The following is a 20,917-nucleotide window of genomic DNA, read 5'->3' as shown; positions in this document are numbered from 1 at the left end:
AACAACTTGTTTTTGGAGCAGCATTGTTTCCAGTGTCCTCCCCATCATGTGTGTGTCTGTTTCTCACTTTGTGTGGCCTAAGCCGACTGAAGCACTCTGACCAAACGTCCCTGGAGGCACCGAGTCTTTGGTTTGTTTGTGAGAGGATGATCTGATCCCAGACCAGAACGAGAGAAGACTCTCTGGTACGAGAGTCACACTGGAGACCTGAGCAGTCAGAACAAAACCATAAATTAAAGGTTAAAATCGACGATGAAGGATTAATTCATCTCTTAAGGTAATAATTCAAAACTGTGACACATTTTGCATTACTGGACACAGTATGGGTCAATATGTGTGAAACAGCGCTCTCTAGGGGGGAGTTGGTGCAAAACCATTGATTCAAATAAAGACACTGTATTCTTGAGGGAGAATATTGTTTGACTAAATTGGTAAAGGTGCTACTATAGGGTTAGAAGTACAATCATGTTCATGTTCTAGGAGCTGTCATTATGATGGTCCATGTTTGTAATAGAATAATAGAAGTGGAGTACTTCTGTACATGAAATGTCTCCTCTGGTTATTTACCTTGCGTTGAAAAGCACTCGACTCCTCCCTCCACAGGATTGGCTCTCCAATCAAGATGTGTGACTGCTGCAGGACATCACATTATTAAGCAGAGAAAACGTTGAAATGTTTGTTTTTATATTTCATGATACAGGAACTTGTATTTCCTTAAGAGGGTTACAGAAGCGTGCATTCATGGCATTGGATGAATTATTCTCAAGGTATTTTAGAAACTTCACTGCGATGCCTTTTGTATCTCACCTCAGTGGATGATGAATTCTTGTACAGTGAATGAAGGAGATTCTTCTGTGCCCACGGCCACCAGTCCTCATGCTTTTGGATGGACATGAATGCATTATCATGGCCCCTGTTTGAAGATAAATAATCATTTTGAAGTGTGTCAGAGAGTTAAGGGGATAAAGAGAGAGACAGCATGTTTTAGGATGTCACCTTGTGAACTGTTTTCTGACAGCTTCATTGAGTTGGTAATGGTCAGTGAATGAGCCGCCATAACTTATGCAGAGCATCAGGAGAAGCATGGAGCCACAGACGGACAAATCCCTGGGGTAAAAGAGAAGGAGATATTTTCTTATAGAGCTTTAAAGGGGACCTATTATGCAAAATGCACTTTTATACATAAACACGTGTCCCCTCTGGCGAGAGACCAGGAGGAAAAAACATCATTTGGAAAATTATTGATTCGAAAATAATATGATACAGTACAGTACAAGTACGTCTGGGTCTCTGTGTTTCATTCAAGCTCGGCTCTGTGTGTGTGTGGAACGAGCCATTTTGTGTGCGAGCGAGAGAGAGAGAGCGCACCGGTACCGGAGATCGTTGTTGTTAGCTTCTGGTGCTAGCGAGCTACGCTAACGGATATAAGGAGTTTTTTCAACAACAAGGTGGAGGAGAGTCCTGTCCAGTGTTTAGATAGTTAACTTTAGTCGAAGTTATCTCAGTGGGTCTCAAACGTTTTGGTCACGATTAATGTAAACAATTATTTCTGAGGCACACGTTTATATGATCATTATAGTAATAAAGTTAAAAAGGGTGATTTGTAAAATATATTGATGCATTTAACTTCAATATTTAAAAGAAAATCTTCCCGGGGGAGCATGCCCCCGGACCCCCCTATGTGAGGTCCACACACCACCTATAAAAATAGCACTTTACCCCTGCTTACACCTATATGCCGTGAGCTGATTATCGAGCCTTCATTGTAATGGTCACGGGTACATTGTGTATTTGCGTGGGGATTGTTGCAGTAGAAAATTCAACTGTAGCGCCCGGTACATTAATGGGAAACCCTAAATGTTTGACCACCCTCTATGAAATGTCAAGCTACCCCACAGCACCCCCAAAATAAATCTCTGGCGCCGCCACTGAGCCTGCAACCCCGTTTTGAAGAAATGTGCAGTGCAAAACAGGCTCATTGCAGCCACTAATGCTAAGACAAACTTTTTTGCCAAATATCAGCATTTTCTTTCTTTTCATTTTTTTGCACAGATTGCAAAGTGGCAAAGTATTATAACTTATTGTTCTAGCAAAGGGATTGCACAATTGTATTATGTATTTATTTGTTTGAGCACACAGACTTATGGAGCATTGTTTTATTATCACTGTTCTAGCAAAGTGATTTTTAGATTTTTTTGAAAGGAATGCTCACGTTCATATTGATGTATTTTAATAAATGTTAACTTGGCCCATTACGTGACTATTTGTGTTGGGGGGCCCCGACTTTTTTTTTTCTCCAAAGGGGGGGCCTGACAGAAAAAGTTTGAGAACCACCATCTAAAGTAACAGACAGAGAATCAGCACTTTTGAAACAGGGCTGAAACAGAGGGGATTATGGGATCTGTTTGGTGTTTGGAGCCAAACACTTCAGAGACATGTTTAGTATATATCTGAGACCTGTAATATATTGATGAAAAACAGTATAATAGGCGACCTTTAAATCCCTTAGAAACGGTTGCAAACAAAGACGCACCTGAGAGTGTTCTGGATCAGTGTCTCTCTTCGTTTCTTCCCTCTGGTTTTCCTCAGCTCTGCTGGAGTCGGCGGGCGCACGAGACGGAGAAACCTGACTCGCTGCCGAGCTCCGAGCAGCTGTTAAACACACATCATGACTTTAGATTTAAATAGAGAAAGAATAAATGAAAAGAGAATAAAATGGAGTCTGACTAGCACCTGTTCAAGGTAAGAGCCTCTGTCCTGAGGAAAGGCAGCCTGGTGGCTCTGCAGGTTCTCAAACTCTCTTATACTGGAGGAAGTATGAAAGTCTGATCTATTCCTGAACCAGAAGGAGACCACCACTGCCACTGCAGAAATCTGGGGAAATAAACAATAATATGTACAGTGCAAAGCTTTAAAGAAAGATTAGGCTTGTTTCACGGTTCATACTTGCATTTTGATTTCTACAAACATGCTTTAATGATAAAAAAGAAAAGAAAATGTCTTATAATATCAGTCTAAATATACTTGTATTCACACTAAAAGCTTCATTTAAGTGCCTGTTTCTTTAAGCTCACCTCCTGAAAAAGCACACTTTGCTCTGATATGTGCCATTTAAATTAAGTTAAGACCAAATTGCATAAATATTCTGAGCTTTTGCAGCACATGTGGCATCAACCCAAAAAATATATACCAGATTCCATTTTCCCTTCAAAATAAAAGTCCTAGACATGTAATATACTCATGTCCTTTTCTCTATTTGTTATCATTGGAAAAGGCTTTATTTATTTACCAGGGCCGGCTGGATGATGAAGATGCAGAACACCAGGGAGAAGAACAGCGAGTGCATCCACAGCAGAACCTTGCTGCTGCTGAACCTGACACATGAGAAATACATGTTAGAAAAATATCACTCGTCACCGGCTTGAGCTTCAATCTCAGGATCCATGTATTCCTGATCCTCTCCAGAATGGAAGTAGTCATCACAAACAGAGCATCAACTAGTTCCTGAACAGTGTCCTTCACATGCTGATATCCAAGAGAGGGAGTTACACAGTCACAAGATGGAGGAATAGAAAGCAGTATTCAATGTTTACTTCAGATTAGCTCCACGTCAGAAATGATCATGCTTGTCATATGTCTATCTCCATAGAGGCTGAATCATCATGTTAATCACATAGCTATCATATGCCTAAAACAGTCCTGATGCTCTTCTAGGTAATCATACATCCTGTCATGTACACAGCTACAGTTGGGATACCTTTGTTATCATGTTACTCTCATATTGGAAGAGTACATTCAGTATTTTCCCAACAATAAACATTATGACTGAGATATTTTAAAGAGTCAGTATTGATAATAAATCTGTCAGCATTATCCACACCACTTCACAATCCTCCAGATGTCTGTTACCTCATCCCCAGCACTGCAGAGAGCACCAGGCAGCAGAGGGACATCAGCAGACACAAAGTCCAGGCCAGGTAGAGACCGCAGTGAGATCTGAATCCTCCTCCCTTCAGAGGGACGTCCTCCTCCAAGCTGCCGTCCGATGAACCCCCATCAACACTTCTCGGTTCCTGTCCTCCATCCCTCGTACCAAACTCTTTTCCCGGAGGTGTTTGATTGGCATTGTCCCCCTCGTTAATGAGCAACAAACTGCAAAGTGTTGTGATTTCAGGTTCTTTATCCGTGATTTTATTTACCTGAATCGTAGGGGACACTGATGTTAGATATGTGCCCTGAAAACACAAGAATTCGAGTCAGACAGGGTTCACCATGTTGTGGGAATAAAGATATAAAGAGTTTTCTTTTTCGATAGTCTCCATTTCTTTTATCTGTCAGATGATCATAATAGTGTTCAGGACAACGCATGTATGTACTATTAATTCATAGTTTGTATAATAAGAGGGATTATTTCTTAGGAAAATCCTACTTCAAGGATTCTCAGAGTTAAAGTGTATTCCATCCAATACTCTCTTTGTTTTTACTTTAAAAAGGACAGTACATTATTTTGTTAATTTCATTTTTTTCTGTAGAATCAGCTTTTTCACTTGCAGACGTAGGTTTTTACAGATCAAAAGCTAATGTAGTATTTTACTTTGCACAGGAAATGTATATTTTATGGTTTGTATTTTGTAATATGTGCATTCTTGCTCATATCGTCTGACAAGCCTCTCTCCTTGATATGCATTCAAGAAATTGAGATATCCTTTAAGATGGCACAGCGAGATTGCATTCAGGGTCACAGACGAGCAGAGTGAGAGGACAGAGCGAGGGTCACCTGGTATTTCTTCCTCCAGGTGTCCTGCGCCCACAGCTGCAGAACGCTCCAGGAGAGATGGGGCTCCGATATACTGCCGCTCACTGAACAATCATCTGAGAGGAGACGAGTCACAATAAAATAAGGAGAAAGAGAAAAGGAGGTGAGGAGACAAGATAAGATAAGGTTTACTTGATTGAATCCCATTGGGAAATATTATCCTCACAGCAGCATGTTAGAACAAGGCTTTGCACATGAAATAGAAACATCTCAAAATAGAAAATAAAACAGAACTAAAGAGTAAAATATACATGTTAATAGTAAAAGATAAACATCGGTAGACAAGCCAAATTACAACTAACAAAACGTAAAAGTAGGATATCATTCATTTAAATGAAGTGTGCAAGTAGGATATATTAAAAGAAGAAAGAAGGAGAAGATTATAGTCTATGTCAAGTCGTTTTAAGACATTTTAATGCAGAAATGTCAATTAGACTTTAAATACCAAATCTGACCTTGAAAGAAGTCCTTTCCAGTCGTTCTGCTCTTGGCGTGTTGAACTCTCTCGACCTCTTTCTGTCTGAACAGGAATGATATAACTGCTGCTGCTGGCAACATCACACACACACTCAGAACTCCTGTCCGCACAGAAACAGCTGTTGCCTCTACACAGCCAAACTGGAAGGGCAACTGCAAACAACGGATCAGCGTTAAAATGTTTTGGACACTCTTGGGGCTCTAAATATTAAACTCTATAGGTTTTATTAACAAACCTGGTCATCCATTTGTGATATGATCAGGGTGCTGACACATGCATATCCCAGCAGAAGCAGCAGGCTCACACACAGTCTCTGAGTGTGTGTGAACGCGTTGGGGCAGGGGCAGCTGTACAAAGATATCCATATGTGGTAATCGGCCAAATACTCTGATAGCTTGAGACTCAGCATCTGCAAGGGGGGAAGATATTAATATTAGTTTTTTGTATCTGAGTGTATGTGTATGAGGACTCTGTACCTTAAAAAAGCCTATTCCACGAGTGCATTTTCCCAGAATCCTCTCCACCCGCCCGTCACTTTGGTTCACAGCCAACCAGCACTGAGCCACAAAGAGCCACGCACGTCCCTTCAGCTGCCCTCTGCTCACCTGGGTTATTAAGAAACAGAAGGAAAACAAACCATATTCAAAAAGAAAGTCCACGCAAATCCCCAGCACTTTACCCAGAGAACAACATTTGCACATCAATGACTGATCCTGTGTTACAGTTTTATCCCAAAGGCCATAAGACTGATGAACTCCTGAGCTCTGTGCCTTCACAACTTCATACCATCTGTTCATCTCACATGTTTATCTACTATATAATGTACTATTGTTGTACACATGTCTATTATTAAATATACATGTTCAAATATATTACACAGTATTCATGTGTAAATAAGACCCATTTTCAAACAAATTCAGTCAATTAAAGTTGAAAACATTTTCTAACAAATCTAAGATAAGATAAGAAAAAAGCCCAATAACAAATGTACATAACAACCTTGAAATATACCCTTCATATTTCCTCTTATTAAAAGCAATCTGAAGTTTCTGTTTTAGGGAATGAGCTGCTAACAAAATTAAGTAAACCCTCTGGAGGGCTGTGAGCTGTTGTGTTTCTTAAAGCATTTTCAAGTATCAAGAATAATGTACCTACATTTGATTTTTCCAACTTATAACTGAACCTATGAGGCGATATACCTCTCCTCTAGCGAGTGGCCCAGCCCTTCGTATATTCTTCTGTATGTGGCCCTCGGTGAAAAAGCTTTGGACACCCCTGGGGTAAAGGATGTGTGTGGTAATGTCATTCTTTACCTCGGACACGTCCAGGTGTTTGATGTTCCAGCTCGGGGAGGGTCCAGAGTTGTCGTGCCAGATGTGCACCCCCCACACAGGGCCCAGGCTGTCGGCTGCACTGTGGGGTCAGAGACAGACCGCCTTCATCAATGAGCAAAAACAATTCAAAGCAGCTCAATAATGATGTGAGATTGATGTAAAACGCATCAGTGTATTGACTTTATGTGGAGATTTTGATTTCACCTGATGATAAAGGTGTCTTGAGAGTTCCTCCTGAACAGAGTGCATCCTGGGACATGTAGTTCTCTTGTCTGTGAGAAACCATCTTCCCCTTTGAGCACCATGTACACCTGTTAAACACAAATAGAGGTTTCCTTTGAATATCGGATCATTTTGGGTAGCTTAGTTTAATACAAGTCAAGGAAAACAAGGTCTAATCACAAATAAAAGAGAGATATAGAAAAATCAGGAATAATGCACTTTCTTTTAAAGAACAGAATTCAAGTTGTTGTTTCCCCTTTACTATCAGTAAGATGTCCAGGGACGTTTGGATGTATTTGTATATGTGTAATCAAAGACATCTGCTGGATTCTCATGGCCTTGCCAGTGACCTGTTTAACGTGGATATAAAGACGGGAACAGAGCGAGACATGTCTCCCTTCTCTGTCTGAACAGCGATATTTCAGAATGAGGAGAGCTGCAGTTTGTCTGGCGTTGCTGCTCTGTCTGCTCTGGACGGGGGCTCAGGGTGAGGATGGAGGGGGGACAGGGAAGAAAGAGGGGGAGTTTGATATCCAAGAAGAGAAAGCAGCCCACGATCAGAGCAGCAGTGAGACCCAGATGAGCACTGACGTCTGGGCTGAGCTGAAGGAGATCAGAGACATGGCCATCGAACACAGGATCAAGATCCAGAGGCTGGAGCAAGACAACACAGGTGACACACCTGACGTAAAACACACTGAGAGCCACGTCACGCTGCACTGATACATGCAGTCATCATCATTTAGATATAAAATTAATGTTTGTGAAAGTTGTCGTACTTGGTCAAGCTCCAGAGTAACATTTAGCATGACCCTAATACAAAAACTCAATATTTGTTCAGCTTTTGAAAAAGAGGTGGGGGAGCTCCAGAAAGAGAACACAGGTAATAATCAGAAACTCTACTACTAAACATTTCCCATTTCATAATTAACCTATTAATAGGATATATCATGAGGTTGTTAATCAGCTGTTAACCTGCTTTTTCTTTTTTATTGCAGATCTTCAGGCTCGAGTCACAGCAAGTGAGAATAAGAGCTCAGGTAGGATTACAAAGTAATCAAAGAAACATTTGAAAACTGACAAACACAAATCTATATTACTGTAAATTAGTTAGGACCTTTTCAAGAAACTGACCATAATGTTATGTAACTGTAAACATTTTAATCTTGTTCAGCTCTAGAGGCCAACATGAGCTTCAGTGAAAATGAAGTGCAGGAGCTGAAGATAGACACTGCAGGTAAGTGACAAAAACCTCATAAAAAATAAAAAATGTCCTGTCTTATGTGTGAAAAAAATGTTTAAAATACACGGGAGATAAGAGGAACACATTTATAATACTGATGAGATATAAATGTTGTTGTTTATTAGCCATTAACCTGCTTTTTCGTAAAAATCTGATTCTAAAACTGAAAGAAACTGAAACCATAATTTTATTTTACTTAACATTTTACATTTGTTCAGTTTTAGAGTCCAGGATGAGCTCCAGTGAAAAGGAGGTGCAGGAGCTCCAGAGAGTGAACGCGGGTACGTTTAAAAAACATCATAAAAAATGATGCCAACAAAATGAAAAAAAGACACAATCTTGTTTATAAGTCAAATGTTATTTACCTGTTTTCTATGTCTAAACATGTTTCAGCTTTAGAGGCAAGGATGAGCTCTAGTGAAAAGGAGGTGGAGGAGGTAAAGAGAGTGAACGCAGGTAAGATATAGAAATATAATATAAAAGGTAAATATTGCCTATAATGATAGAAAACTAATGAGTTTGACATAATGAAGAGATAATCTGCTTTTTCTCTTTGTTGCAGATCTTCTGGCTCGAGTCACAGCAAGTGAGAATAACAGCACAGGTAGGAGTACAAATGAATCAAATGAGAATAGGAGGAAGGATAAATATAATTGTATTTTTCGAAAAACTTTGGATTTGTTGCCGTTTTAAAAGTGAATATTATAGTATGGTAGAACATTATTTTAAGATAAGAAATAGTGAAATTGACAATCAAATCAAATCAAATCAAATCAAGGTTTATTTATAGAGCACATTTAAAAGCGATTTTTGGTCGGGCCAAAGTGCTGTACATGTAATAACCACAATCACATAAAAACACATTTCTATAATCACAATAAAAGACAATAAATTACAACAGATATTTAAAAAGAAAACACAGGGAAAAGTCAGGAGTCGTGCTCCGCTCTGACTAAAAGGCCAGGGAGAAGAAGTGTGTCTTAAGAGTAGATTTAAAAACCCCTAGGGTCTGGGCCGACCTCACATGGAGGGGCAGAGTGTTCCAGAGCCTCGGGCCAGCTGCTGCGAAGGCTCGGTGCCCTCGGGTTTTGAGCCTTGTCTTGGGCACTACCAGCAGCAGCTGGTCAGCAGACCTTAAAGCTCTTGTTGGGGTGTAGCGCTGGAGGAGTTCAGCTATATAGGCCGGAGCCAGCCCATTTAGTGCTTTGAAAACAAATAAAAGGATTTTAAAATAAATTCTGAACCGAATTGGAAGCCAGTGCAGTGAGGCCAGAATTGGGGTGATGTGGTCACGCTTTTTGTGGCCAGTGAGTAGACGTGCAGCTGCGTTCTGGACTAGCTGCAGGCGTTTAATTGACGCCTGGTCCATACCCACGTACAGAGCGTTGCAGTAGTCCAACCTCGAGGTAACAAAGGCGTTAATAACCCTTTCCAGGTCCTCAAACGATAAAAACGACTTAGTCTTGGCCAATAGTCGTATTTAAAAAAAGCAGGTTTTGACTACGCTGCTGACCTGCTTATCAAATTTAAAAGCGCTATTGAAGGTCACTCCAAGGTTCGTGACAGAGGGGAGGATATTATTTTTGAGGGAGCCCAGAATATCAACCTGGGAGGCTAGAGGTTGGAGTCCAAAAAAGATAACCTCAGTCTTGCTCTCTTTGAGGTTGAGGAAATTTTGGCTCAGCCAGGATTTGATCTCTGCTAAGCAGTCCATCAATAGCTGTAATGAGTTAACATTTGAATTGAGAGGCAGATAGATCTGTACATCGTCGGCGTAGCAGTGGAAGGGGATGTTGTGTTTTGTGAGAATTGAACCTAGGGGCAGTATGTACAGTAGAAAAAGGATGGGGCCCAAAATCGAGCCTTGGGGAACCCCACAGGTAAGAGGGGCTATGGCTGAGGAGAAGGCACCTAGCTGCACTGAGAAGCTACGGTCTGTCAGGTAGGACCTGAACCATGCATTTTGGCTGCTTTGACTGCCGTCTGGTAGTCGGAAAGGCAAGCACGAAGGATTTCTAAGGAGACATGGAGTTTATCCTTTTTCCATTTTCTCTCTGCACGCCTGCAGGTGCTTCTAAGAGCGCGAGTACAGTCATTGAGCCACAGCTCTGAGAGAACTTTGGTGCGTCTAAGCGTAAAAGGAGCAACAGAATCCAGTATTAGGGTACATGTCGAGTCAAACATGGAGATAAGCTCATCAGCACTAAAAACACAGTTCACCTCTAATTTACAGATAGGAGAAGCATTAAAAACATCAGAAAACTGTGAGGCAGTCAAGGGGTTAATCGAACGCAGACGACGCGCAGGGGCACGTGATTCGACTCCTGCGGAAGGGATCGAGGTTGTAAACAGAACCGGTAAATGGTCTGAGATACGCGTTGCTGCACATATTTCATCCACAGAGACAGACAGTCCAAACGATAATACTAAGTCCAAGGTGTGTCCTTTTTCGTGTGTTGGGCCAGCCACGGACTGAACGAGACCAAAAGAATCAAGGAGACAATAAGAGACTATAACCTTATTTGACTAAAACAATGTTAAACTTGTTCAGTTTTAGAGTCCAGGATGAGTTCCAGTGAAAAGGAGGTGCAGGAGCTCCAGAGAGTGAACGCAGGTACGTTTAAAAAACATCATAAAAAATGATGCCAACAAAATGAAAAAAAAGACACAATCTTGTTTATAAGTCAAATGTTATTTACCTGTTTTCTATGTCTAAACATGTTTCAGCTTTAGAGGCAAGGATGAGCTCTAGTGAAAAGGAGGTGGAGGAGGTAAAGAGAGTGAACGCAGGTAAGATATAGAAATATAATATAAAAGGTAAATATTGCCTATAATGATAGAAAACTAATGAGTTTGACATAATGAAGAGATAATCTGCTTTTTCTCTTTGTTGCAGATCTTCTGGCTCGAGTCACAGCAAGTGAGAATAAGAGCACAGGTAGGAGTACAAATGAATCAAATGAGAATAGGAGGAAGGATAAATATAATTGTATTTTTCGAAAAACTTTGGATTTGTTGCCGTTTTAAAAGTGAATATTATAGTATGGTAGAACATTATTTTAAGATAAGAAATAGTGAAATTGACAATCAAATCAAATCAAATCAAATCAAATCAAGGTTTATTTATAGAGCATATTTAAAAGCGATTTTTGGTCGGGCCAAAGTGCTGTACATGTAATAACTACAATCACATAAAAACACATTTCTATAATCACAATAAAAGACAATAAATTACAACAGATATTTAAAAAGAAAACACAGGGAAAAGTCAGGAGTCGTGCTCCGCTCTGACTAAAAGGCCAGGGAGAAGAAGTGTGTCTTAAGAGTAGATTTAAAAACCCCTAGGGTCTGGGCCGACCTCACATGGAGGGGCAGAGTGTTCCAGAGCCTCGGGCCAGCTGCTGCGAAGGCTCGGTGCCCTCGGGTTTTGAGCCTGGTCTTGGGCACTATCAGCAACAGCTGGTCAGCAGACCTTAAAGCTCTTGTTGGGGTGTAGCGCTGGAGGAGTTCAGCTATATAGGCCGGAGCCAGCCCATTTAGTGCTTTAAAAACAAATAAAAGGAGTTTAAAATCAATTCTGAACCGAATTGGAAGCCAGTGCAGTAAGGCCAGAATTGGGGTGATGTGGTCACGCTTTTTGTGGCCAGTGAGTAGACGTGCAGCTGCGTTCTGGACTAGCTGCAGGCGTTTAATTGACGCCTGGTCCATACCCACGTACAGAGCGTTGCAGTAGTCCAACCTCGAGGTAACAAAGGCGTTAATAACCCTTTCCAGGTCCTCAAACGATAAAAACGACTTAGTCTTGGCCAATAGTCGTATTTTAAAAAAGCAGGTTTTGACTACGCTGCTGACCTGCTTATCGAATTTAAAAGCGCTATTGAAGGTCACTCCAAGGTTTGTGACAGAGGGGAGGATATTATTTTTGAGGGAGCCCAGAATATCAACCTGGGAGGCTAGAGGTTGGGGTCCAAAAAAGATGACCTCAGTCTTGCTCTCTTTGAGGTTGAGGAAATGTTGGCTCAGCCAGGATTTGATCTCTGCTAAGCAGTCCATCAATAGCTATAATGAGTTAACATTTGAATTGAGTGGCAGATAGATCTGTACATCGTCGGTGTAGCAGTGGAAGGGGATGTTGTGTTTTGTGAGAATTGAACCTAGGGGCAGTATGTACAGTAGAAAAAGGATGGGGCCCAAAATCGAGCCTTGGGGAACCCCACAGGTAAGAGGGGCTATGGCTGAGGAGAAGGCACCTAGCTGCACTGAGAAGCTACGGTCTGTCAGGTAGGACCTGAACCATGCATTTTGGCTGCTTTGACTGCCGTCTGGTAGTCGGAAAGGCAAGCACGAAGGATTTCTAAGGAGACATGGAGTTTATCCTTTTTCCATTTTCTCTCTGCACGCCTGCAGGTGCTTCTAAGAGCGCGAGTACAGTCATTGAGCCACGGCTCTGAGAGAACTTTGGTGCGTCTAAGCGTAAAAGGAGCAACAGAATCCAGTATTAGTGTACATGTCGAGTCAAACATGGAGATAAGCTCATCAGCACTAAAAACACAGTTCACCTCTAATTTACAGATAGGAGAAGCATTAAAAACATCAGAAAACTGTGAGGCAGTCAAGGGGTTAATCGAACGCAGACGACGCGCAGCGGCACGTGATTCGACTCCTGCGGAAGGGATCGAGGTTGTAAACAGAACCGGTAAATGGTCTGAGATACGCGTTGCTGCACATATTTCATCCACAGAGACAGACAGTCCAAACGATAATACTAAGTCCAAGGTGTGTCCTTTTTCGTGTGTTGGGCCAGCCACGGACTGAACGAGACCAAAAGAATCAAGGAGACAATAAGAGACTATAACCTTATTTGACTAAAACAATGTTAAACTTGTTCAGTTTTAGAGTCCAGGATGAGTTCCAGTGAAAAGGAGGTGCAGGAGCTCCAGAGAGTGAACGCGGGTAAGTTTCAAAAACATCATAAAAAATGATGCCAACAAAATGAAAAAAATACACAATCTTGTTTATAAGTCAAATGTTATTTACCTGTTTTCTATGTCTAAACATGTTTCAGCTTTAGAGGCAAGGATGAGCTCTAGTGAAAAGGAGGTGGAGGAGGTAAAGAGAGTGAACGCAGGTAAGATATAGAAATATAATATAAAAGGTAAATATTGCCTATAATGATAGAAAACTAATGAGTTTGACATAATGAAGAGATAATCTGCTTTTTCTCTTTGTTGCAGATCTTCTGGCTCGAGTCACAGCAAGTGAGAATAAGAGCACAGGTAGGAGTACAAATGAATCAAATGAGAATAGGAGGAAGGATAAATATAATTGTATTTTTCGAAAAACTTTGGATTTGTTGCCGTTTTAAAAGTGAATATTATAGTATGGTAGAACATTATTTTAAGATAAGAAATAGTGAAATTGACAATCAAATCAAATCAAATCAAATCAAGGTTTATTTATAGAGCACATTTAAAAGCGATTTTTGGTCGGGCCAAAGTGCTGTACATGTAATAACTACAATCACATAAAAACACATTTCTATAATCACAATAAAAGACAATAAATTACAACAGATATTTAAAAAGAAAACACAGGGAAAAGTCAGGAGTCGTGCTCCGCTCTGACTAAAAGGCCAGGGAGAAGAAGTGTGTCTTAAGAGTAGATTTAAAAACCCCTAGGGTCTGGGCCGACCTCACATGGAGGGGCAGAGTGTTCCAGAGCCTCGGGCCAGCTGCTGCGAAGGCTCGGTGCCCTCGGGTTTTGAGCCTTGTCTTGGGCACTATCAGCAACAGCTGGTCAGCAGACCTTAAAGCTCTTGTTGGGGTGTAGCGCTGGAGGAGTTCAGCTATATAGGCCGGAGCCAGCCCATTTAGTGCTTTAAAAACAAATAAAAGGAGTTTAAAATCAATTCTGAACCGAATTGGAAGCCAGTGCAGTGAGGCCAGAATTGGGGTGATGTGGTCACGCTTTTTGTGGCCAGTGAGTAGACGTGCAGCTGCGTTCTGGACTAGCTGCAGGCGTTTAATTGACGCCTGGTCCATACCCACGTACAGAGTGTTGCAGTAGTCCAACCTCGAGGTAACAAAGGCGTTAATAACCCTTTCCAGGTCCTCAAACGATAAAAACGACTTAGTCTTGGCCAATAGTCGTATTTTAAAAAAGCAGGTTTTGACTACGCTGCTGACCTGCTTATCGAATTTAAAAGCGCTATTGAAGGTCACTCCAAGGTTCGTGACAGAGGGGAGGATATTATTTTAGAGGGAGCCCAGAATATCAACCTGGGAGGCTAGAGGTTGGGGTCCAAAAAAGATGACCTCAGTCTTGCTCTCTTTGAGGTTGAGGAAATGTTGGCTCAGCCAGGATTTGATCTCTGCTAAGCAGTCCATCAATAGCTATAATGAGTTAACATTTGAATTGAGTGGCAGATAGATCTGTACATCGTCGGCGTAGCAGTGGAAGGGGATGTTGTGTTTTGTGAGAATTGAACCTAGGGGCAGTATGTACAGTAGAAAAAGGATGGGGCCCAAAATCGAGCCTTGGGGAACCCCACAGGTAAGAGGGGCTATGGCTGAGGAGAAGGCACCTAGCTGCACTGAGAAGCTACGGTCTGTCAGGTAGGACCTGAACCATGCATTTTGGCTGCTTTGACTGCCGTCTGGTAGTCGGAAAGGCAAGCACGAAGGATTTCTAAGGAGACATGGAGTTTATCCTTTTTCCATTTTCTCTCTGCACGCCTGCAGGTGCTTCTAAGAGCGCGAGTACAGTCATTGAGCCACGGCTCTGAGAGAACTTTGGTGCGTCTAAGCGTAAAAGGAGCAACAGAATCCAGTATTAGGGTACATGTCGAGTCAAACATGGAGATAAGCTCATCAGCACTAAAAACACAGTTCACCTCTAATTTACAGATAGGAGAAGCATTAAAAACATCAGAAAACTGTGAGGCAGTCAAGGGGTTAATCGAACGCAGACGACGCGCAGGGGCACGTGATTCGACTCCTGCGGAAGGGATCGAGGTTGTAAACAGAACCGGTAAATGGTCTGAGATACGCGTTGCTGCACATATTTCATCCACAGAGACAGACAGTCCAAACGATAATACTAAGTCCAAGGTGTGTCCTTTTTCGTGTGTTGGGCCAGCCACGGACTGAACGAGACCAAAAGAATCAAGGAGACAATAAGAGACTATAACCTTATTTGACTAAAACAATGTTAAACTTGTTCAGTTTTAGAGTCCAGGATGAGTTCCAGTGAAAAGGAGGTGCAGGAGCTCCAGAGAGTGAACGCGGGTAAGTTTCAAAAACATCATAAAAAATGATGCCAACAAAATGAAAAAAAGACACAATCTTGTTTATAAGTCAAATGTTATTTACCTGTTTTCTATGTCTAAACATGTTTCAGCTTTAGAGGCAAGGATGAGCTCTAGTGAAAAGGAGGTGGAGGAGGTAAAGAGAGTGAACGCAGGTAAGATATAGAAATATAATATAAAAGGTCAATATTGCCTATAATGATAGAAAACTAATGAGTTTGACATAATGAAGAGATAATCTGCTTTTTCTCTTTGTTGCAGATCTTCTGGCTCGAGTCACAGCAAGTGAGAATAAGAGCACAGGTAGGAGTACAAATGAATCAAATGAGAATAGGAGGAAGGATAAATATAATTGTATTTTTCGAAAAACGTTGGATTTGTTGCCGTTTTAAAAGTGAATATTATAGTATGGTAGAACATTATTTTAAGATAAGAAATAGTGAAATTGACAATCAAATCAAATCAAATCCAATCAAGGTTTATTTATAGAGCACATTTAAAAGCGATTTTTGGTCGGGCCAAAGTGCTGTACATGTAATAACTACAATCACATAAAAACACATTTCTATAATCACAATAAAAGACAATAAATTACAACAGATATTTAAAAAGAAAACACAGGGAAAAGTCAGGAGTCGTGCTCCGCTCTGACTAAAAGGCCAGGGAGAAGAAGTGTGTCTTAAGAGTAGATTTAAAAACCCCTAGGGTCTGGGCCGACCTCACATGGAGGGGCAGAGTGTTCCAGAGCCTCGGGCCAGCTGCTGCGAAGGCTCGGTGCCCTCGGGTTTTGAGCCTGGTCTTGGGCACTATCAGCAACAGCTGGTCAGCAGACCTTAAAGCTCTTGTTGGGGTGTAGCGCTGGAGGAGTTCAGCTATATAGGCCGGAGCCAGCCCATTTAGTGCTTTAAAAACAAATAAAAGGAGTTTAAAATCAATTCGGAACCGAATTGGAAGCCAGTGCAGTGAGGCCAGAATTGGGGTGATGTGGTCACGCTTTTTGTGGCCAGTGAGTAGACGTGCAGCTGCGTTCTGGACTAGCTGCAGGCGTTTAATTGACGCCTGGTCCATACCCACGTACAGAGCGTTGCAGTAGTCCAACCTCGAGGTAACAAAGGCATTAATAACCCTTTCCAGGTCCTCAAACGATAAAAACGACTTAGTCTTGGCCAATAGTCGTATTTTTAAAAAAGCAGGTTTTGACTACGCTGCTGACCTGCTTATCGAATTTAAAAGCGCTATTGAAGGTCACTCCAAGGTTCGTGACAGAGGGGAGGATATTATTTTTGAGGGAGCCCAGAATATCAACCTGGGAGGCTAGAGGTTGGAGTCCAAAAAAGATAACCTCAGTCTTGCTCTCTTTGAGGTTGAGGACATTTTGGCTCAGCCAGGATTTGATCTCTGCTAAGCAGTCCATCAATAGCTGTAATGAGTTAACATTTGAATTGAGTGGCAGATAGATCTGTACATCGTCGGCGTAGCAGTGGAAGGGGATGTTGTGTTTTGTGAGAATTGAACCTAGGGGCAGTATGTACAGTAGAAAAAGGATGGGGCCCAAAATCGAGCCTCTGGGAACCCCACAGGTAAGAGGGGCTATGGCTGAGGAGAAGGCACCTAGCTGCACTGAGAAGCTACGGTCTGTCAGGTAGGACCTGAACCATGCAAGGGCAAAGCCTGTGATGCCAGCGGACTGTTCAAGCCGTGACAACAGGATGCTATGGTCCACAGTGTCGAAGGCAGCTGTCAGGTCTAACAGCACCAAGACAGCTGGGCTACCTGAGTCGGCGGCTAGGAGCAGATCATTAAAAACTCTTAAAAGGGCTGTTTCAGTACTGTGCATGGGTTTGAAGCCAGACTGAAACTTTTCATGGATTCCATGCATGGTTAAAAAAGACTGCAGCTGGGCGTAGACTACTCGCTCCAGGGCTTTTGATAAAAAAGGTAGCTGGGAGATGGGCCTAACATTTGCGAGAATGGAGGGGTCGAGATTTATTTTTTTAAGTAGTGGCTTAACCACGGCATGTTTGAAGGCAGCTGGGACACATCCTGAGCTAAGAGAGGTATTTATAAGTAATAAAATACTTGCTCCAACTGATCCTAAAACATCTCTGAGTAGGCGAGAGGGAATGCTGTCTGAGGTGCAGTTTGTCGGCCGCAGGTGCTTGACTACATCCGAGAGAGAAGAGAGGGATACAGGCTCAAAGTGGTCGAGGACAGCAGGGCACAGAAAAGGAGCAGGATCTGGGGTAGCACTAGTGTGGGCTAGCCTAAGAGCAGATACTTTTTCAATAAAAAATGTAAGAAACTTATCACAGAGAGTAGTCGATGGGACAATAGAAGAAACATCACAGGGATTAATGATCGAGTTGAGGACATTAAAAAGAACTTGAGGTTTATGGCTGTTTTTGGAGATTAACAGAGAAATGTGCTCTGTTTTGGCTGCTTTGACTGCCGTCTGGTAGTCGGAAAGGCAAGCACGAAGGATTTCTAAGGAGACATGGAGTTTATCCTTTTTCCATTTTCTCTCTGCACGCCTGCAAGCGCGTCTGAGAGCACGAGTACAGTCATTGAGCCACGGCTCTGAGAGAACTTTGGTGCGTCTAAGCGTAAAAGGAGCAACAGAATCCAGTATTAGTGTACATGTCGAGTCAAACATGGAGATAAGCTCATCAGCACTAAAAACACAGTTCACCTCTAATTTACAGATAGGAGAAGCATTAAAAACATCAGAAAACTGTGAGGCAGTCAAGGGGTTAATCGAACGCAGACGACGCGCAGGGGCACGTGATTCGACTCCTGCGGAAGGGATCGAGGTTGTAAACAGAACCGGTAAATGGTCTGAGATACGCGTTGCTGCACATATTTCATCCACAGAGACAGACAGTCCAAACGATGATACTAAATCTAAGGTGTGTCCTTTATCGTGTGTTGGGTCAGTCACGGACTGAACGAGACCAAAAGAATCAAGGAGACAATAAGAGACTATAACCTTATTTGACTAAAACAATGTTAAACTTGTTCAGTTTTAGAGGCCAGGATGAGTTCCAGTGAAAAGGAGGTGCAGGAGCTCCAGAGAGTGAACGCGGGTAAGTTTCAAAAACATCATAAAAAATGATGCCAACAAAATGAAAAAAAGACACAATCTTGTTTATAAGTCAAATGTTATTTACCTGTTTTCTATGTCTAAACATGTTTCAGCTTTAGAGGCAAGGATGAGCTCTAGTGAAAAGGAGGTGGAGGAGGTAAAGAGAGTGAACGCAGGTAAGATATAGAAATATAATATAAAAGGTCAATATTGCCTATAATGATAGAAAACTAATGAGTTTGACATAATGAAGAGATAATCTGCTTTTTCTCTTTGTTGCAGATCTTCTGGCTCGAGTCACAGCAAGTGAGATTAAGAGCACAGGTAGGAGTACAAATGAATCAAATGAGAATAGGAGGAAGGACAAATATAATTGTATTTTTCGAAAAACCGTTGGATTTGTTGCCGTTTTAAAAGTGAATATTATAGTATGGTAGAACATTATTTTAAGATAAGAAATTGTGAAATTGACAATAAGAGACTATAACCTTATTTGACTAAAACAATGTTGAACTTGTTCAGCTTTAGAGTCCAGGATGAGCTCCAGTGAAAAGGAGGTGGAGGAGCTCCAGAGAGAGAACACAGGTGAGAAACAGAAACTATTATGAAGAGTCAAAATGTTGTTTAAAGAAAGGAACTGGTATACTGAGGAGAATATTAAATATCAAACTATGCTGGCTATATCAGCATCCAAAAAACAGACTTTATTTTTGTTTTAATAGACAGTTTGTTAATGAGTTCTCATCTCTCTGTGTGCATCCTCACAGACCGTCCTCAGGTGGCGTTCTCAGCCGGTCTAACTGGTTCAGGAGTAGTCGGACCCTTCACCACTGATACCACACTGAAGTACAGTAAAGTCTTCACCAATATCGGCCAGGCCTACAGCCCAACTACAGGTACTGAAAACAACGCACGCACGCACGCACACACGCACGCACGCACGCACGCACGCTTCTTAGTTTTCCTACAGTTGATCTTGGTAGAAAATAGAACCAAGTCAAGAGCTCCTACATGCTCCTTATTTAAAAAACCCATCCTTAAGTCCTGCTGAAGCACCAGAAACAATCTCCCCTCACTGACCTTCTCCTCTGATGCAGGTATCTTCACAGCCCCCATCAAAGGAGTCTACTACTTCAGCTTCAACATGTGGGGAAGCCGCTTTGTATCAGATACCGCTCTTGAATTCGCTCTCAACAACGTGATGAAGATGAGGCTTCAAGATTACAATGATGCCTATGGCTATGTCTCTGCGGCTAACTCAATTGTTCTTCAGCTGGAGAAGGGAGATGTTGCCAACATCGTTCTGCCCTCCAGCTACAACGTTTATGGTGATTTGTATAATCGCATGATTTTCAGTGGATTTCTACTCATTCCTCTGTGAAGCCCACTGTAAAACACCCACTGCATTAAGTTTCAACATTACATATTAATAAATAAGTGTGTTGACTCAACTTATATAATTGTTTGTGTTTATTTTTGCTTGGTTACATGAACAAGAGGCATTCATTACCATAACAACGTTTTCTACGGACAATATAAGAGAAACACTTTAGCAGTACTGTTGTTGTCCAAGCCCCCTAAACCGAGACCAAGTCCAGACCAAAGAGCCCTCTACAGTCTGTGCCCTGACGACAGAACTGTGATACGATTAACAGCAAACCATAGACACTCCTCACAATGATCTGTAAAATCTACATCTCCATAAAAACAACAATGAAGACTCTTCTTCTTCATTTACCTCTTTCATTGCCATATATACCTATATGTGAAACTTGAGACCAAGACCGATTTCAAGCACTACTACACTGCATTCAAGTGTCAATAAACATAAAAGGATGTCAAATGAACTCTTTTACAGAACAATATTATGCTGAGAAACCAACCATGCATCCATTCAACACTTAAAGAGGCGCTATTATGTTTTTTGGGGGGGGGGTCCCTCTCCTGTAGTGTGTTATATAGGTTTCTGTGCATGTCAACGGTCTGCTAAATTCCCTGTGTTCCCTCCAGAGGGAGTTTCACTCTCACAAAAAAACAACCTTACCTTTGCACTCATACGTGCTGCAGAGCAGAGAGCGGTGTGGATGGTAACAGCGTAGAGGTACGGGTCACACGGGGAGTTGTCGGAGAGGTAGTGGACTCTCCGGTGAGTCTCTGAGGCGACATCAGCTCTGAAACTCAGCAGCAGCGCCGGGACGGAGAGGCTCAAACACAGCAGCAGCACCAGCAGCACCGTCAGGTCTCTGCGCACACTGAGAGGGAGGATGGACTCTTATCTTTACATTAAAAAAAAACATATTTTCATTACTGATTAATTTGCAGATTATTACCTAATTCAAGCAATTAATCGGTTGGTCTATAAAATATCAGAAAATGGTCAAACAAATCCCAGTTTCTCAAAGTCCAAAGTGATGTATTTAAAAAAATATATATATA

The 20,917-nt window shown here is 41.7% G+C and overlaps 2 protein-coding genes across 11 annotated transcripts in view; one reads left to right on the top strand and one right to left on the bottom strand.

Moving 5' to 3' along the window:
* The window catches only part of LOC117483930 (polycystic kidney disease 1 like 1), a 52,343-nt gene that overhangs the window by 7,544 nt on the left and 23,882 nt on the right, over positions 1–20,917 (bottom strand). The window contains exons 28-42 of the mRNA XM_034132273.1: positions 20,526–20,733; positions 6,833–6,939; positions 6,608–6,707; positions 5,771–5,899; positions 5,530–5,703; positions 5,272–5,446; positions 4,778–4,872; positions 3,910–4,235; positions 3,290–3,374; positions 2,734–2,874; positions 2,534–2,652; positions 997–1,107; positions 808–913; positions 568–633; positions 68–207 (exon numbers count right to left, since the gene is read on the bottom strand). Of these exons, the coding sequence (XP_033988164.1) occupies positions 68–207; positions 568–633; positions 808–913; positions 997–1,107; positions 2,534–2,652; positions 2,734–2,874; positions 3,290–3,374; positions 3,910–4,235; positions 4,778–4,872; positions 5,272–5,446; positions 5,530–5,703; positions 5,771–5,899; positions 6,608–6,707; positions 6,833–6,939; positions 20,526–20,733 (2,082 nt within the window). The remainder of the gene's footprint in view (positions 1–67; positions 208–567; positions 634–807; positions 914–996; positions 1,108–2,533; positions 2,653–2,733; positions 2,875–3,289; positions 3,375–3,909; positions 4,236–4,777; positions 4,873–5,271; positions 5,447–5,529; positions 5,704–5,770; positions 5,900–6,607; positions 6,708–6,832; positions 6,940–20,525; positions 20,734–20,917) is intronic.
* On the top strand, positions 7,270–19,915 carry LOC117484086 (myosin-11-like). Of its 10 annotated transcripts, none has more exons than XM_034132526.1 (22): positions 7,270–7,523; positions 7,692–7,733; positions 7,849–7,890; positions 8,025–8,087; positions 8,312–8,374; positions 8,487–8,549; positions 8,656–8,697; positions 10,645–10,707; positions 10,821–10,883; positions 10,990–11,031; positions 12,984–13,046; positions 13,159–13,221; positions 13,328–13,369; positions 15,317–15,379; positions 15,492–15,554; positions 15,661–15,702; positions 18,420–18,482; positions 18,589–18,657; positions 18,764–18,805; positions 19,004–19,066; positions 19,249–19,377; positions 19,579–19,915. In XM_034132526.1, the coding sequence occupies exons 1-22, from the start codon at positions 7,277–7,279 to the stop codon at positions 19,860–19,862; spliced, it is 1,716 nt and encodes a 571-aa protein (XP_033988417.1). In that variant the 5' UTR covers positions 7,270–7,276; the 3' UTR covers positions 19,863–19,915. The 10 variants fall into 10 exon arrangements, with proteins under 10 accessions (XP_033988417.1, XP_033988414.1, XP_033988418.1 ...); XM_034132523.1 differs by having other exon boundaries at positions 15,486–15,554; XM_034132527.1 differs by having other exon boundaries at positions 13,153–13,221; positions 18,595–18,657.

Source organism: Trematomus bernacchii, unplaced genomic scaffold (assembly GCF_902827165.1).
Source record: "Trematomus bernacchii unplaced genomic scaffold, fTreBer1.1, whole genome shotgun sequence".
NCBI classification, from domain to species: Eukaryota; Metazoa; Chordata; class Actinopteri; order Perciformes; family Nototheniidae; genus Trematomus; species Trematomus bernacchii.
This window is presented reverse-complemented; position numbering and strand designations above follow the sequence as displayed.

Excerpts from the sequence above, each read along its gene's own strand:
- LOC117484086 (XM_034132521.1), top strand. The coding sequence starts at position 7,277 with ATGAGGAGAGCTGCAGTTTGTCTGGCGTTGCTGCTCTGTCTGCTCTGG. Across the intron at positions 15,703-18,419 it reads AAGTGAGAATAAGAGCACAG|TTTTAGAGGCCAGGATGAGT; the intron begins GTAGGAGTACAA and ends AAACTTGTTCAG. Across the intron at positions 18,806-19,003 it reads AAGTGAGATTAAGAGCACAG|CTTTAGAGTCCAGGATGAGC; the intron begins GTAGGAGTACAA and ends GAACTTGTTCAG.